Raw genomic sequence first — 17,674 nt, 5'->3', positions numbered from 1 at the left:
TGACATCAACTTGTAATATTGTATAAAATGTGACGCTGTTGGGATATCATCTGATTAGCAGAAAACGCTTTCAGACTGCAATAATAAAGCCTACAAAGTTGGGAAGTTTAACTTCATCTTGCCAATCTCACCGAGCTTCCACCCACCACTCTCCAAACACAACAGCATGAAGAGCGACCTGTATGAAAATACCGCAGACAAAGGATTACATTTACACATTCCTTTGCTACGCTTGTCTTCACCTGTTTTTTTTTTTATTTCACATCTCCCCTGGGAGTGGAAATGGCCAGGGATTATACTTCCATTTTGCTGAAGAATTGTTGTGTTATTGTTTAACTACCGTTCCGCTGCAAACTTCACTGGTACAGTGTGTGCTAATGTTCTCTCTTCTTTTCTCTCTCTCTCTTTCTCTCTTCTTGGGTAGGTGTTAAACATAAAGACAGCCGCCATAGAGTTGACATCTTCCGATCTATGATGGGATCTTCTGCATTATGGTAAGTGATGCTACCATTTCGCATATATCCCCCAATTTCGCTTTCAAACCGTGGCCCACTCACTGAACCCTAGCTCTTTTAGTTGCCAAAAAATAGAGCAAACGCGCTTTGTCAGCGTGTTGCTGGTTGATAGATGAAGAATGAAATATGATTTAGTGTAGTGAAAAGTATGTCGAGGGAGCATATAGGTTTCGCTTTTTTTTTTTTAGTCACATCATCTCACCAACAGAAGCTTTCCTTCAAGCGCCCAGTGATAAATCTTTCCGGTCGCCGGCAAATATTTTCACATTTCCCGCGCACGATGATGACGTGCGTTTTGCCGGTCGTCTCCGTCGAGGCACATAACCGTGACGGGTGCAAATATATGTACGCCGGGTTTGCTTTCGTTGTGCGGGTCGATCGGAAAGCTTTACTTTATTTCATTTCGCAGCGGAAGCTTACTGTTCTGAGTTTACGTAAAACAAAACTGGTTGAAAGGAAAAAAAATCAACCAGGCGGGATTATGTTTATGCTGGTATGGTTTGCAATATTGTTGGGATAGCCTGGAATGGACCAAACAAACAAACAAAAAAAAAAGCCTGACGGTGACGATCAAAAACCACGTTTTGCTGTGTTGCAGCGAAAGAACATCGCCTCTGAAGGGAAACGCATTGGGGGTAGGCACGCTCACAGAAAAGGTCCTCATCATGCGGCGCCAATGTGCCACCGAAAGCGCTTCCGAAACACACACACAAACCCCTTACCGAATAAGCAGAACCGTTCGATGATGGCAAAGGATAAAAACAAGGGCAGGAGGGGACCCTTTTTGACGGGGGGAGCGCTTTTTTGGGAACTGGTACTTCGTTATTTTTGGACCACAGCCAAACACTGAAACGTGGCCAAATGGGGCGCTCACACTGTAGCGCACAAATAGGGTCATTAGATTGCGCGATTGGCCCGGATGGTGCAACGAAACTGGTGGCCGTTTTGTTTTCTTCCTTTCGGTCATTGGTGGTGCGGCGGTAGAAAGGAAAACGTGTACTGCGCCGAACAGTCATTTGCCTCCGTCACTGCCCAGACAGCTTGACTCCAAGGATTGACCACCACCATCATCATCATCATCATCATCATCTTTCCATCATCAATCGGGTAGTGTAAAAGGCAGTGTGGGGTCAACTGGCCGAAAATCCCTTTCCGACGTTTTTCGGTGCTCTCCTATTTTTAGCCTTCAATCTGTGGCAATCCGTTTGCTGTATCCATTTGTTTGTGTGTGTGTGTGTTTTTTTTTCTTTGGACCAACTACTGAGCAAACGAAACATTTCACCGTAATGCGATGGATTTCTGCTTCTTGCTGCAGGAAGAATCCTTTCCAAATAGCTGTGGCAGCAGCTGGTGGTACGCTACGACCTTACTTTGTGCGCAAAGTTAAACTTTGCACTCGTTTGGTTCTCTCTCCCTCTCTCACACTGCCATTCAGTGTACAGCAGTAGCATACACACGCATTTCTACCATTTGGTACCGAGCTTTTCCTCGCGTGCTGTGTCTACGAACCGAAAATCTTGTAGCTGCATCGACCCGTGGTATCGTGCTATCATCTATCCAGCTGTGCCCACTCTCGAGAAGTTCGAGTTCATTGTCACATAAAGACTTCAGCAAGGAAAAGGCCGACTGATAAGGTTTTAGGTCATCGGTTTTTTTTTGCATCGTGAAGTGCGCCACCCAGCAGGAATTTAATTTACATTTCCCCCCATTATGCTTTCTTTCGGCAACTGAGACAGATCCGAGGGTATGCAAATTTGCGTGGCAAAGATTTATACGTGACGTTAGGACAGGAATAAAGCAGAACATAATTCCCTAAGAAATTCACTTCAACCCTCCCCCCCCTCCCCGCCCTGCCACTACAAGCATGACAATAGAGCTGGGTGGTATTTTGTAAAGATTTTGCAAATGAACTAGCTGCAAGAATGATTTCATTCAGCTTAGTCCATTTTAATAAAGCACTTCGGAAAATGTTACTCTCTGAGTTTCCGCAGTGAACCACCCCCCCCACACTACACGATTGGGTCGGAAGTAATATTTCAAAAGCAATTTCTTGGAAAGGCTCGCAAATCCTTTATTCCTTCCGTAAGTCACACACTGCATGGCATGGGCGAAAGTTAGAGCTGTTGAATAATTGATTGCCGTCTAACGTCTAAATACACACACACACGGCGCCTTGATCACGTGTCACCACGGCAATGAATCATTAAGTTGTGCACATTTGCCGCCAGCTTAATTTTGCTGCAGATGCGCTGATGAACGGGACGGGAACAGTTGGCCGTGCGTGCAGTGGGAAGTAAATTTTTGGCATTAACGATGCCGGCTCGGGATACCGGATGTGCCAATTGGCAATTTGGACTGTACCAAAGCATCCTCAGTTTGTAGGTGAATATTTGGGGCTGTGCGGGCTTGTGTGTGTGTGTGTGTAACGTTCATTAAATGGCGATCGGTCATTCGATGCTCGTTTTGCCATTGCCACCATGATCTTGATGGAACAATCGGAACGGACAACGAAAAACAGCCAGCGAAACAGTCGTGAGCTTGCTCGTTTAATCCTCGCACCACGAGTGTGGCGCTTTCGCCCGCACATAAGCTCCGCCGCAGGAGTGTTTATTATTTCCTCAATCAATCATTTTTAATGAGCACATACAGCAAACGCGCCGGAAAGGAAAAACGGACGACGAAACGCACTTCAATATGATCAACATATCATCGATGGGTGGTGGTTGTGATTGGTTGACTGCACGGGACGGGGGGAAATCACAACGGAACGCGGGAGAAGGAAGCGTTCTGTGGAAGTAAAACCCGGGATTGATGTGGAAATGGAATTCATTTATTCATGAACACGGTTGTTGTAGCAGCAGCTATGAGCTACTGTTGACAGCGAAGTGGCCACAATCAACCACCGGTGCGTAAGTTGGGTGGGGGGATAGAGGGGGGGGAACATGTTGATGCCCTCGGGGAATTCGAAAGATGGGACAATGCCAATCAGAACTCCAAAATTGTGTGTGTGTAATGTGCCCGCCTGTTCGGTACATTAACTTCCGACGTAAAGGATAAGCCCTCCTATTTGATGTAACCACCAGTAACCACCGGAAGCGGAGCGGACATGTTTTCCCCGTAGAAATCGTTCTTTTTTCTCGGGAATAATAAAAGGGCCAATAGGTTAAGGGAACTTTATGTGAAAGGCCAGCTTGTCAATCCATCAGGGATATTTTGTTTGGGAACTGTTAGGTACATCTGATGCATGTATAGCTGTTCTATATAATGTAAAGTTTCCTCGAATATTTAGTATTTATTGTATAAAATGTGAATACATATTAATGTTGAAGATTACACGAAGAAGTGTGCAAATTACCTGAATATAAGTAATTTAATTTACTGCTCAAAATCAGCTTGTGTAGAAAGAACATTTTATTGGAAGATTGTAACGATGATTGAATTTTCTGCTTCATGTAAATACACGATTGATTTTCATCTTTAAAAATAAAATCCCCTGTCATCGCATTGTTCACCTTTCCGTGAAAGTTCCAAAACTGGGCCAAAAGTTCACAATGAAATCGCACACCCCATTCCATCTTCTGCGTCTGCCCAGGCAAGTGCCTTTTCAGCAGGTTTGATTCCATTCGCTCCGTTTGTTACAAATGAATTCGCAATCATCGCCATCGCTTTCCACCAATTCCACCACGATGGTGCCAGGGATCCAAAGCTTAAAGATCGTTCAACAACCTGCCATGCAACAATGGCGTCGGTGCGTTGATACATTCTTCAGGCCAACCAGGCAAACGCACAGGGAACGAAAGGGTCGGAATGCCACGGTTGGGAGGTGGAATGCGACCACTTTTCGGTCGTCAGCCGATTTTACCTTCGTGTGCGTCACAACGCTCCGCACTAATACTGTTGCATTGAATTTTCTCTATAAGCGAATTTCTTTCTCCTGGCCCCGGGGGGGCGTGGGAAGTGATCCTATCTACCTCACGGGCAGCAAAAAAGCACCTTCGAAACTTCGTCTCGTGGAAAACAAATTTGAACAATTGTACGCGAGTGCGAATAAGTAATTTGCTATTCACCGGCAGCAGTTACATTAGGGAAAGCAAATGAAACTAAATGATTGGAATCGTTTTGGTGGGGCCGGTTTGTTTGTTGTTTTTCGTTTCCTTCGCTCCCGGCGGGGATAAATAAGTGTTGCTGCGAAACTCCTTTCGGCAAACTTTTGCCACATTGTTGTGTACAAGTTCGCAAAGACGCTGGAAGAAATAAAGAAACGACAAATTTGGTACCAATCAGACCAAACGGGTAGCGGCGTTTTCGGTTCAGGAGCATTTAATTAATTGAACGTAATAATTGTAGTAACGGTTCGGAGTCCTGTTCTCGAAGGAGTCTCAAAGTCGAACACATTCGGAACAGTATTGGGGTAGATCATACCTTTCACTAGTTTTTCTGTATGTGTTTTGACGTTTGAAGGCTTGGAGCTGCCCATATAAATTTGTAAGCTAAGTTAACCTAGAAAAAGAGCATTAGATTGTGTTCCTGATGAAAGCTTCGGTCAGCTGCTGGATAAATGTAAAAAAAAATGGAAATCGTCTTTAAACATGAATTTTAAGTTATTATTTTCTTTCTTTCGTTTTACTTTAATCGCTGTTCAGCGAATGAGAACAGATTGGTTTGACGTTAGGCATTGATTAATTATCAAGCTGAATATGTTTCATCCTTCATAAATTATTTAATTTTAGTTACAAACGCTTCGTGATGAGGTTGTCAACCACTTCATCTTGTATTCTATTTTTATTTTTTTAATTAATCCTAAATCCAACAAGCTTTAGATAATTCTTTTGAATTTATTTTAAACACTGCATAGGATAAATATATTAATTACTTTTTTTTAACATTTTTTCACATTTGGATGGCTCTGTTTACAATCGTATCAATCTGTTACAATAATCGTATGTGTGTATTGTTTAAAATGATTTAATTCCAAGGTAAAGCTTATAAACTTTAATTGCTTTTTCCTGTAATTATCTAATATCATTCTTTATGTCAAAGTACTATATCCTTTACGATTATCTTCAGAATGGTACAACCTGGTAACTGGATTATTTGACAGATGCCATCGTAAGATTTAAGCTTTCCAGCTTAAAGTATGATCTACCCCACTATTCGCTCTCCGATGGAGACGCCTGGTGCTTTATTCGCTTGCCATGAATCCATGGAGCTTTCCGAACGGTGGTCTCTTATGCAGTGTGCAAAAAGAACCTGCAACACTCTCGCCCGTTTCATTCTATACTTCTTCTTTGAGCTACCACAACATTTCTAGACTGGTATATTCTTTTAAGCAACAAAACGTAATGAAACGGTTAACAAATGGCGCTTCGCATAAAAGCGATCGTGCTTGCGTATCGTGAGTGTGTGCGGCTGAATGTAAGTTGTCGCTTGGTGCAAAGAAATACAACTTTCGTTTGATGTTGCCTGCAACGAAAGCAATCTCACCTTGCGTTTGCTTCCCTCCGTGCAAGTGATTGGTGGCAGAATTGCACAATAAAGCGTACAAAGCGCTGTGGATGGAATTTATATTAGAAGAAGATTAAATTCCTATTCCAAGCATTATGAGATGTACGATCGGGACGTTTTGTGCAGAGTTAATACTAGTTTTATTAGGTTTACAATCAAGAATGAATTTAATTTTATGGCTCACTGAGGAACATAATCTTTATTTTAAGCCATTATTGAGACGGTATATTTTAATCTAATTAATTGTAGCCTTATTTAATAGAATTTGTTTAGTTTATTCTTTTATTACTTGGATAAATCGTAGGAAATGGTATAAGAAAAGTATTTGCAGATTGAAATGGCACTTAAAGCGAAATACGTACCTAAGGGTGCAACTGTTCCATTTCTAACAATCCTTTCGTTGGTAGAAATTCCCCCCCAACGCGTTCAATAAACGATGCCTTTGTTGGCCAATCTCTCGCCTAATGTGCCCTTCCGGGGAAAGGTTTTTGGGTGAACTATTTTCAAACGAGTAAAGTTTTTTCTGGAATCACTTCGGCAACATCCATTGCCAAATCGGTTTGAAAGGTTGGGTTTTTCTCCCTTGAAGGCGGGCAAGTCATTTGCTGCTCGTGGTGTAGTACTTGTAGATTCACAGAGCAGAGCAGACAAAACCCCCCCCCCCCCCCCCCCCCCCCCCCCCCCCCCCAGAAGCACTCTTGGTAAAGAATTCGGAATGAACTTTCCTTTGGGCGCACCATTCTTTAACGGTCCAGCGTACGAACAATTATCATTACTGCTGATGGTGGTTTTTTGTACATCACGAGCTAAACGAATTGCTTGTGAAGGAGAGTGAAACGTGTTGTATGAAACGGGATGTAAAATTAACGTTTTCTTGCCAAGTTATATTTCCTACCGCTTGTAATAAAATTGATCACTCATTTATGTTCCTTTTCTCGTTTTGCTTTCACAGACAATAACAACAATTAAAGAACAAGTGAGAAACAACTTCGGGGCTTCAACATGAGCTCACGTCACGCCTTCTACACCGTCGAGGTGGGCGACACCAAGTTTACCATTCTAAAGCGTTACCAAAACCTGAAACCGATCGGATCCGGCGCTCAAGGCATTGTTTGGTAAGTAGTATTGGCAATAACCACCGGTGGGTCCCACAAGGACACTCATCTTTTCGAGCAGTTCGTAATAAATGAATGTCCTGCTATGCGAGCATCCGCTTCGTTCGCCTTTGGACATAGTTTTGTAATTAAACACCACTATTTCAGGAGGGAAGGGAGGGATGCCCCAAATGCGTCGGTCCCGCTTCGCCCAATCGCTGCGCGCAACGAAACATTAGCAACGATTTTTGATTATAAGAATGCGTGCAGCTGTAAACATATGTACGATGTTTAGAGTGGGAGAAGCGACTAAAGGTAGAGGTTAAAACAATGCTCGAGTTCCACATAGCCACAGTATGAGCAAACGTATGTAACGTGAAACACCCGTCCATGAGTCGGGTTTCCAATTCCAAAAAGTCAACCTCAACCGAACCCTCGGATATCGGTCGGAACGAGCGAGTACAGCTTCCAGCAGCTTTAACAGCACGTTTACATGGTGGCTATTGTGATGCGCTACTGCAGCAACAGCAAGGTTGCCTCCAGTGCTGCTACCCGTGCGCTTCATTGTTGTGGGTCGGCTAGGGCGTGTGTTTGCACCCGAACCACCGCCGCCCGAAAAAGCATCATGTTGTGTTGCTGGTGATGAATAAAGAAGTAGCTTCAGGTTCGGGAAAAGTCCTCCGCTATCCTCCACGCCTCTCGCAGTGCAGTCATCCCGTTTCGTCCAGTGCTCGCGCGTGGTTCGGTTGCAAAAGGGCGAAACAATTTTCAATTATGCAGAAAGTTCAAAACCCACAGGCAAATGTGTGTACCGGCATGTGTGTATGTGTGCGCACAGTTGTAGGGAACGGCGAGCCCACTTTTCGGTGAATGAGGATTGAATATTTCACCCGAAAAGAATACTCACCCTTCGCTATCGCAACGGCATATTCCCGTTTCCACTGGAAGCGAACGAGGAAATGTAACTTTTATTCCCAGTTGCAGTTGAATTGTGCGCTCACATATCAGAGTGCTTCCAGCCCCAACCGAACGAGAACCACTGCTACAGGGGGGAAGTGGGTTTGTTCGCTTTTATTTTTTTTGTTTCAGTTTCCATCAGAGTTCGCTACGAAACAGGCACAAACCGGTACGGGAGGATAATGGGGTTTGAAATGTAAAATCGAAACCAAAACCCACGCCTAGTACCACTACCGCTCCAAGCAGCACTTTAATTGTCCTGATTGAGTTTCGCAATGGATGCCTTCCGGCTTTAATATTTGAACGAATCCATATCCTACCGGGGGTGTATCCCGCTGGTTTCTGCGAGAAACCCATCCTGGTTAGCTCAATATTGTTTGCCCAATTGCATAACTGTAGGCGTATATTTTTTTTTGTTTCGTTCCTGAAAGTATGCAATCCACACCGCACCCGTTTAAAATGGGCAATATTTTATCAAACTGTTATATCCAACAGCTGTTTTATTTTGCTTTGTTTTAGTTTTGATTCGCTCCAAAAATTGCACTAATGGTGGTGATGTTTTTAATTTATTTATCTGGACAATTTATCTTGCGGCCGTATATTAACAGCGATCTTGAACCATTAACCCTTATAACCCTGCTTAGACACACGTACCACTGGAAGAAAGGAAGCAATCTGCAATTCCACCAGTACACCGAGCGGAAATATCGGTTGACAAATATTAATATTGCCACATAAATCTCCACCCAATCCGTGCAGATGGGGAAAACCTTTGTCGTCCCCGAGCACCGAGGACGGTCGCTTCTTCACCATCCGCCTTCAGCGCTGGAAGCAGAAATGGTGAAGTTATTTCATGCGCCTAATTTGCTTGCACACACGATGACTGCTGGCTGTTGTTTGGCCGAAGCGGAAGTAAAGAATACTTACCGCACAACGGCAGCGAAACACACGAAATAGATCGGCTCCTTCTGCTGGAAACATGTTCCACCTTGCGCAAGAAGCATTCTCATTTTTCGGTGTCTTCCGGGACATGGGTAGGGCACACCAGCACACAGCGCCCGGCAACATATTCTATGAAAATTGATGTTGCTTGTCTGCACGGTATCTTGTTTCGCACGAGAAAACGCGGAGGTGGAACGGTTGAGCTTTTTTGGAGTTTCGGTTTGCAAGTTTTGAAATTGCACGAAGCAGCGAGCAGCATTATACTCACTCACATGAGTAACTTTCCATGCATGAAATTTGTGCCTTGTGATGATAATAATAATTGTTATTATTTTTATGGCCACGCTGGTTGAAGGATGTTTCCATGCTGTTGGCGGCCCATTGCCACAGGCAAAATGGTACAGTTTTGTTGTGCGGCGCACCACAGAACGACAACGAGTCTTTGTGGGAAGGGGACGGAATGGAAAAAACAGAACAAGTTTTCCACGGAAAATCTGCTACTAATCACCTTTCGGTTTGCTAGCCTGCTAGCGCGCGTACGGGGCGGCCCATTCATGCCCTTCAAAATGTATGAACCATTTGGCACAAAACTCTCTGCGCCGGTCGATTGAATCGCAACGCAACGGTGTGTGTTCGTGAGTGGAACATTTCTGGCCGCAAAATAATGCGGTCTGTGTCTGGTGCAAGTCTCCACGGACCGAAGACGAAGATCATGCTTTTCGTGTGTCACCGGAAACAAACAACCACACACATGGTTGGTGGCCCAACGCCGGTTTTGGTGCATTGGCGTGTGTGATATGATTGGCCGGGTCCGGGGAAGAGAAAGAGATTATGTTGCAGAATTGTTTACCAATTTGCATACACGAGCGCGCCCCGAGACACACGGCGATGGGGCGCCTGGACGGGGCACACCGTCCCCGGATGTCACTGGAATAGTAATTAATCGCAAACAGGAGAGTAATTAAAAGGTTATTGCACCATCGGTTACCAAACCGGGTTTGGATGAGCAGCAGCGTCCAACAAGGCAAACGTCCAATTGCTTGTGTTCTGTGTGTAGGAAATAAATTCCCTGCCCGTCGCCCGGTATACCGGTCAATCATCGTACCATCAGGTTAGAATTTTGAAAGCGTGACAGTATCTCTCGCACGGTCCAATCAAAACATTATGCCCAACGGCGGAGGTTCTCCCTGGTACTCGATCATAAATCACTGCAGATCTCGTATTGTACACCCCGCAATAGCTTTCGGTTATTCGGGATTTACTGCAACTATTTGACCGGGCGGCTTATCGATCGTTGAACCCTCAAAATACTGTCGGCCCACTCCGGGAGGTTGGATGGTGAAAGATGGTTGTTTCTCACCCCGTGCAGAAATTCTCATCCCCAAAACCCCTCATCTGCCAAGGTAACGTGTGTGGTTGTCGGTTTCGGATGGGGCTGTATTGGATGGTAAGCAAAAGGTCATTAATTTTAATGGTCAACTGTCCGGGATCCGGGGAACTACATGGGTGGGTCATCTAAATGTGACTCATGTTATTCTTAAATGGCTATTCTTTCAAGGAGATTTGAGAGATTTTTCTTCACCCAAGGACCGAGATTGAACTTTGTAGAAAGCATATTATTTGGCCCCTTTTGCTGTAATTCCATTAGGTACATTAGTTAATCAGGTTTTTCCTCGGAGCAAAGAACGAGTTTGATGAATCACTCAACTCAACATTGGCAATTAAAGATGTCAAAATATTATGAAAACGATACTGTAATCCAGTACTTAAAAGGCAACATTTTGGCCAAAGATTGAAATTTAAATCAATTTAAAATTGGTCTTTTCAAGTAGCTGTAGATTGTGTAAAGAATAACTGATGAGTATTTCAATCGGCTCTCAGATATCCAACAAATTGGGATTATAGACTGAAGCTGAGTTCTATTTTGTGCATTTTTTTTACATTTTGTTGCACTTTGTCCACTAAACCTGACTAAACCGTCTTGCGTTCAAGTGCAAGATGCTCAGAAGGATTGTTGACCGCACTACAATGGCGAGCTCTATAAACTGTACGGTGAACTCACAGTCGTACAGCGGATTAGACTCGGAAGTAGGCTGTTCACGTCATGAGAATGACACCGGACGTCCCAGCCCGTAAAGTCCTATTAGGTCGTCCACAGGGACAGAAGAGTCGTGGTAGACCCACATTGAGATGGAACGTGAATGCATCCGCCAGAAAGGCCGAGATGGATTGTCAGACGACGGCCAAGTCCGCAAAGCGGTTGTAGCGCCTGAAAAGTAATTAAGTAAATTGACATTTTTATCAGGTATTTCTGATACCTAGATCTTCTAGTGAACTTAAAAGAAATCTGTTGAATGTTGTTGAGAATACTGACTACATACCTCGCCTTCATCATTCGGCGCGTTCGGGTTGCACACTTTTATCAATTGGACATTGTATCCATGTTTGACTTCCCCAAGTGAACCGCTCTGTATGTATTAGGCAAAGCAGAACAAACAATCCCAAACGATTCCTCATCTGTTTTGTAATTTTCTTTTATTTTGTGTTTACTGTGTTAGTTCGTTTTATGTTGTTTATTGTTCATTGTTTTAAGTAGTGTTTTCGTTTCTTTTTATTATAGTTTGACTTTATTTTTCCATTTTCTTTTTAGTTGAGTTACTGCCTTACCACCTTCGCGTTGTTGTTGCACAACTGTCTGTTGTTGCGGTCTCGCAGTTGTACAGCAGGCTAAGCCTCCCCTATTTTGTAAAGCTGTGTGTATGTGTATGTGTGCTTGTGCGTTGATTGAGCTCACTCTCGCCCTCCTCCAAAACCTTGCCGACTGTACAGTGTGTGGGTGTGCATGGGGCCGTGGCGCTCTGTCGTCTAGTCATACGAAAGCAAGCGAAAACCCGCTCACAAAAGAGCCGACCATTGCCAACATGAACCGAAAAGCGACCAACTACGTGCGGTACCAGTTCGGGGACACGGAGTTCGAGGTCCCGGACCGGTACACCAATCTGGAGGCAAAAGGCTTCGGTGCTCAGGGCACGGTGTGGTAAGTGGCTTGCGGCCGGACTATATTATTTTCTTTCGTCTCACCCGGAAGAGTGTACATTTAAGCTACTAAGGTGTGGGCAAATGGTGATGGTGTACTAACACTGTTTATTATAGAAGTAGTATTAAACATTATAGTTATATAAGTTAAAATGCCAAAATCAATTACTCGTCGCTTTTCTTATGACAACAATAAAACATACGGAACAAAAGAACCTTTTTGGTATGATCGATGCGACGGACGCAAATGCATAGAATGTATTCTCCATTGTTAACGGCATGCGATAGGAAGCGAAAATTGATTACGCCTTCCTCTGTCCTAACGTAATAATCCCTCCAAAGACATTTACATCAAGAAAAGCTTGTCCCTTCGGTAGGAACAAGCTCCAACAATACTGCAACACCAATGATAACCGTGTATTAAAAAGAAATACAAAATATCGCGCTCTCTCTCTCTCTATCGCTCAGCATCTGCTTCCGTCAATCTAGATTAGTAGTTTCCTTGGCCGTGCAGTATTAGTGTGCATGTGGGGTTAAGGTGTCTTTCGCGTTCGGGTTCTTCGAGATGTCTTTGTTGCACACTTCGGCGAGAGCACACGAGCACCCGGCGCTGCAGATGTCCGCAGTGTAACATTAACATTTACCGTATCCTTTCCGGTTCCGTTGTCTTTCCCCTTAGCTAACCCTAGCCCCAGGCATAAGATAAAGCTACACACACACACGTGTACGTTGTGTGATGTCCGCACGTTACGCCGCTGTTCAATAAACCAAACCAAAATAATGTAAATTTTGCTCTCATGCGCTGACGCCATTGTTTTTTTTTCGCTTTGTGTTTCGTTTCTTTCTTCCAGTGCCGCATACGATACAGTAACACAGCAGAATGTTGCCATCAAAAAGCTATCAAGACCTTTCCAAAATGTCACTCACGCCAAACGAGCCTACAGGGAGTTTAAGCTTATGAAATTAGTCAATCATAAAAATGTAAGTACGGCAACTATGGCGAAGGGCGGGTTGTGTCACGCATCGCGCAAACGTGATTGAGATACAGCCGGCTGGTGCAATATGCCCGAGATGTCACATCCAATCGAATGTATGCGGGCTAACAGTAACATGTGCGTTGTGTTTTTGCTCCACCCCGTTCCAGATCATTGGGCTGCTGAACGCATTCACTCCGCAGCGTACACTAGAAGAGTTCCAGGATGTGTACCTGGTCATGGAGCTTATGGACGCGAACCTCTGCCAGGTCATACAGATGGATCTGGACCACGAGCGAATGTCCTACCTGCTCTATCAGATGCTGTGCGGCATCAAGCATCTGCACTCGGCTGGTATTATTCACCGGGTAGGTGTTTTGTAACAAAAAGCCAGCACACCGTCGTGCGGAAAACCACCACTTCTAACACGCTCTCCCCGCTCCCTTACAGGACTTGAAGCCCTCCAACATCGTGGTAAAATCGGACTGCACACTAAAAATATTAGATTTCGGACTGGCACGTACGGCCGGCACCACGTTCATGATGACGCCGTACGTCGTCACGCGGTACTACCGTGCGCCGGAAGTGATCCTGGGCATGGGATATAAGGAGAACGTCGACATCTGGTCGGTAGGATGCATCATGGGCGAAATGATACGCGGTGGCGTACTGTTTCCCGGCACAGATCATATTGATCAGTGGAACAAGATTATTGGTAAGTTAGACGGGGATCGCTAGAAGGGAAGCATAGAAGAGTTTGAGAAACTTGTGCTAAACTTGGTGGAGATTGTCACCTCGTATTTACAGAGTTTTCGAGTTCAAATGCCAAATTTAGTACCTTTTGTGGATTATTTTCAAGTTGGACTGGAATATGCAAAGATAGACGTAGAATCTCTCGATCTTTCACTAAATTTTACAAGTTTTATTCGATTCACTTTACCAGGCCTTCCGAATTCTCGGATGCGTTAGCCGAGTATTCTTTGTACATAATTCATAGATAGTACAATAGACTTTAGCAACCTATAAATCAATACATTTCAGTTCAACTTAATTTGGCTCTATCTTTAGCATTCTAATTCGAAATCCCTATAATCCCTATATTATTTCGTTAGAACTACGGTTGGTCAAGACAATCTCATCGTTAGAGGTCTTCAACATGTAAACAATGTTCCAACATTGCATTATAAACAATACATTTTTTGCTTTGGTCTGTGGTTTTTTTTTAAATGTAGAACAATTGGGTACTCCGTCCCAGTCCTTTATGGCACGGTTACAACCAACGGTGCGAAATTACGTGGAAAACAGGCCCCGCTACACGGGCTATCCGTTCGATCGGCTCTTCCCGGACGTGCTGTTTCCGACCGATTCGAACGAACACAACCGACTGAAGGCTAGTCAAGCACGGGATCTGCTCAGTAGAATGTTGGTGGTTGATCCGGAGCATCGCATTTCCGTCGATCAGGCACTGGTGCACAGCTACATCAACGTCTGGTACGACGAGAGTGAAGTCAATGCGGTAAGTGTAATTTAACTACGCTCATCGTTACTGCGTGCGGTTTTATTTAATGTTTCGATGCGTTATCCTTGCAGCCTGCACCCGGTCCGTACGATCACAGTGTGGACGAGCGCGAGCACACGGTCGAACAGTGGAAGGAGCTGATCTACCAGGAGGTGATGGAGTACGAGGCACGCAATAATCTAGCAGATGGTGAGGGTGCTCCACGGTAGAAACCGGAGGGCAGCTGTACCGTTAGTTCCGGTTCACAGCCAACTGCAGCAACGGACGAGGAGGAAGCATCAACATCAGCATCAACCGTACCGCCCCCATCGGAGGTGCCTCCCAGCAATGCATCAACTTCTGAGGAGTAAACCAAGTACCAGGTGCGGCAAAAGGAGACGATAGTTCTCCTTTATTGCAATGCGTAACTTCAAGCAACTCTCAGCACAGTATGCAGCCCCTCCCCCCTCCCTCTTCAATATGAGCCGCCGAGTGGACGCTGCATCACAGCAACAGGAAAGTCAAGCAATAAGCTACCAATTTAGAGCAAACAATCTCTCTCTATATCTCCCCTCGTCCCGGCCAGACCATCTTCAAGTTTTCGCCCCTCGTTGTTGTGTGTGGGTGTGCGCGCAGGTGTAGGGAAGAGGGCGTAGTGTTTACGGTCACGAGAGTGCGCGGATGTTCGAGGAATGCAGAAGAAGTGATGTAAGGTTTCAAGTATCTATCCTAGTGTGGAGAAAATGAAATGGTGTCCCTGGCGCGCTGGGTTGTGGTGAATTTCGCTCGCCGCACATCCACTATCCTCTGGTCATTACAATAAGTGCAATAATTCGGGATGCGCACAGAAGGTGCGGACACACATACACACACACACACACACTCAAACTCTTAGAGCACAAACGAAACGTGTGTGCAAGAAGGTGGACGAATTGAGAGAAACGTGATATTTACAGCCTGGTGTGGAAAAATGTCCCTAAAGTAGCAAATGAACGGGACAATCGGATTGGCGAAGGGGATTCTGATAGGGCAGCAGGGCAAAGGTAAAGCATATAGAATGATTACACGAATAATGAGCAACCACGTAACCCCACATCCAATTGCATAAACGCATACGATACGCTAACTCTACTCAACATGCTGGTGCGCAGAGCTGTGACTCCTTTTTTTATTCGGTTTTTGTATTGTAATTTATTTGTGCCTGTCTCACTCGGTGATGATTGTGAAGGTTTTTGCGATGAATGTTCGAAAACTTTCGCGAGAACAGGTGAAACATTTTGGGGAGGGTTAAATATACCATCTTCCGAGTTTTTTTTTTCTCCGTTTCAAACATGCTTACAAGGGTCGATAAATTGAAATATTTTCCCTCGTATTATATTACCAGTTGCTTGTTCTTCAAAACTGTGGCACGAGGTTGAGAGTAATCTTGAAGAACAGAACTTTTTTGCGATAAATTAATTGGTATATTGATTACCATTGTGAAGAATTGTGTATAGCAGTGAGTGACTGTTGTTAAGTTGCCTTTTTTTCTTTTAGAAGATTCGGATGTATAATAATTCCATTTAGCTTGATTCTGAACAGACATGCACACTGCCCTCTATTTGAAATTAAGAAGACTCGAAAACAAAGACACACACACTGACATACAGCGTTAAATATATAGGGGCATTATCCCAAATGACACGATTTCACTGTAAAAGCTTTAGTTTAATTGATTTTAATGCAATTACCCACATTTCCTTCCACACCCTTGCCATAGTGAAACGAACTAGGAGGAAAACATTGTATAAATTACCAACAAAACAACCACACTCACAGTTGAATCACCACATGAAACGTACTTAAAATCAACTCAAAGAAAATTAAATATTAAACAATTTAGTTCAAGTTCAAAATAAATGAAAAGGTATATAGAAAAAAAACACCATACGCGCCGCCGCTCCCGATAAGACGAGGAAAAAACAAAAATCAATACATTTAACGCTAAACTGACAAAAACGAAGCAAAAAAAAGTAAGAGCCGCTACACTTAGTAGATAAATCTTCTCATCCCTTCAGCTGAAGAAAAGGACCGGAAGGAAGCTATGGATAAATTATTTGATTCGATAAAGACATAACAAAATACACGTACACACACACACACACATACAACTGATTTGTATCAGGCGTCGATAAAGGCAGTAAATATTACTTTTAGTATCATACTACATAATACAATACACTACTACTGTAGCGCTGGTGGTAAATATCGTGTTGTAAATAGCAAACAAAAAGAAGAAGAGAAAAAATCGTGATGGTCCTTCCTTTGCCCCGATAAACACGCGGGAAGGCAACAAAAAAAATAGATGATGGAACACACTACTTTAACACAAGCTCCGGTGTACAAGCATTACGTGTGTGACGCGCTTGAAGGAGGAGCGCAAATTCGCAAATAATCAAGCTAATAAATAATTATGGTTACTGAAAGACTATTAAAATGGGAGTCAATGGGCGCGGGGTAGTGGAGGGAGCTGTACCTCCCACTGCGCGCCGCTACTGCTCCTCGACAAATTCTCATAATTTGTGTATAATTAGGCGATTGCGCATCATCACCGTTCCCAGTCTCTATTTCTCCTTCCGTGCATCAACCCATTTGCGTTCCACGGGGGTGAACGGTGGGAGAATGATGGATGAAAATGAACGGGTCGGTGTATGAAGAATGTTTGTGACAACCCGACGACGCTGTGTAATGAGAGTGATTAGATCGAATAAACGTAAAATATACAAACTTCGCTTTGTCGGAAGGACATTCTGAAGGAGACTTCTTCCTCCACTCCGCACACTGTGTAGGCGGTTAGAAAAAATGCTGATAAATAAGTAAAAAAAAGAATACAAACGTAACACGGCAGAAGAAAACCTCCCATATTCACACAGCAACACAGAAGCGACGAAGAAAAGATGATAAATATACACACAAATCAAGTTAATCAACACAGCAATTAGTACCCCGGATGGCTCCCCTCTTTCATCAAGTGCAAAACAGCAAAACAAAAAAGTAAAGCAAAACCGAGTTATTCAAAACCTGCCTCTCTCTCTTTTTCTCTCGCTCTCTCTCGCGTCAACATCCCTACACCTACCTACCTACTCCTAGGCAAAAGCAAACTCTATTAACCTC

At 43.9% G+C, this 17,674-nt stretch overlaps 1 protein-coding gene across 1 annotated transcript; it reads left to right on the top strand.

Annotated features, from left to right (window-relative positions):
- The first annotated feature begins 7,022 nt into the window (after positions 1-7,022).
- Positions 7,023-14,751, top strand: LOC128713932 (stress-activated protein kinase JNK). Its single transcript, XM_053808804.1, has 6 exons — positions 7,023-7,135; positions 12,901-13,030; positions 13,194-13,391; positions 13,474-13,738; positions 14,256-14,539; positions 14,614-14,751. The coding sequence occupies exons 1-6, from the start codon at positions 7,023-7,025 to the stop codon at positions 14,749-14,751; spliced, it is 1,128 nt and encodes a 375-aa protein (XP_053664779.1).
- The last annotated feature ends 2,923 nt before the right edge of the window (positions 14,752-17,674 follow it).

This window comes from Anopheles marshallii, chromosome 3, assembly GCF_943734725.1.
Source record: "Anopheles marshallii chromosome 3, idAnoMarsDA_429_01, whole genome shotgun sequence".
Classification (NCBI taxonomy): Eukaryota; Metazoa; Arthropoda; class Insecta; order Diptera; family Culicidae; genus Anopheles; species Anopheles marshallii.
The sequence above is the reverse complement of the archived record's forward strand: the minus strand, read 5'-3'. Positions and strand labels throughout refer to the sequence as shown.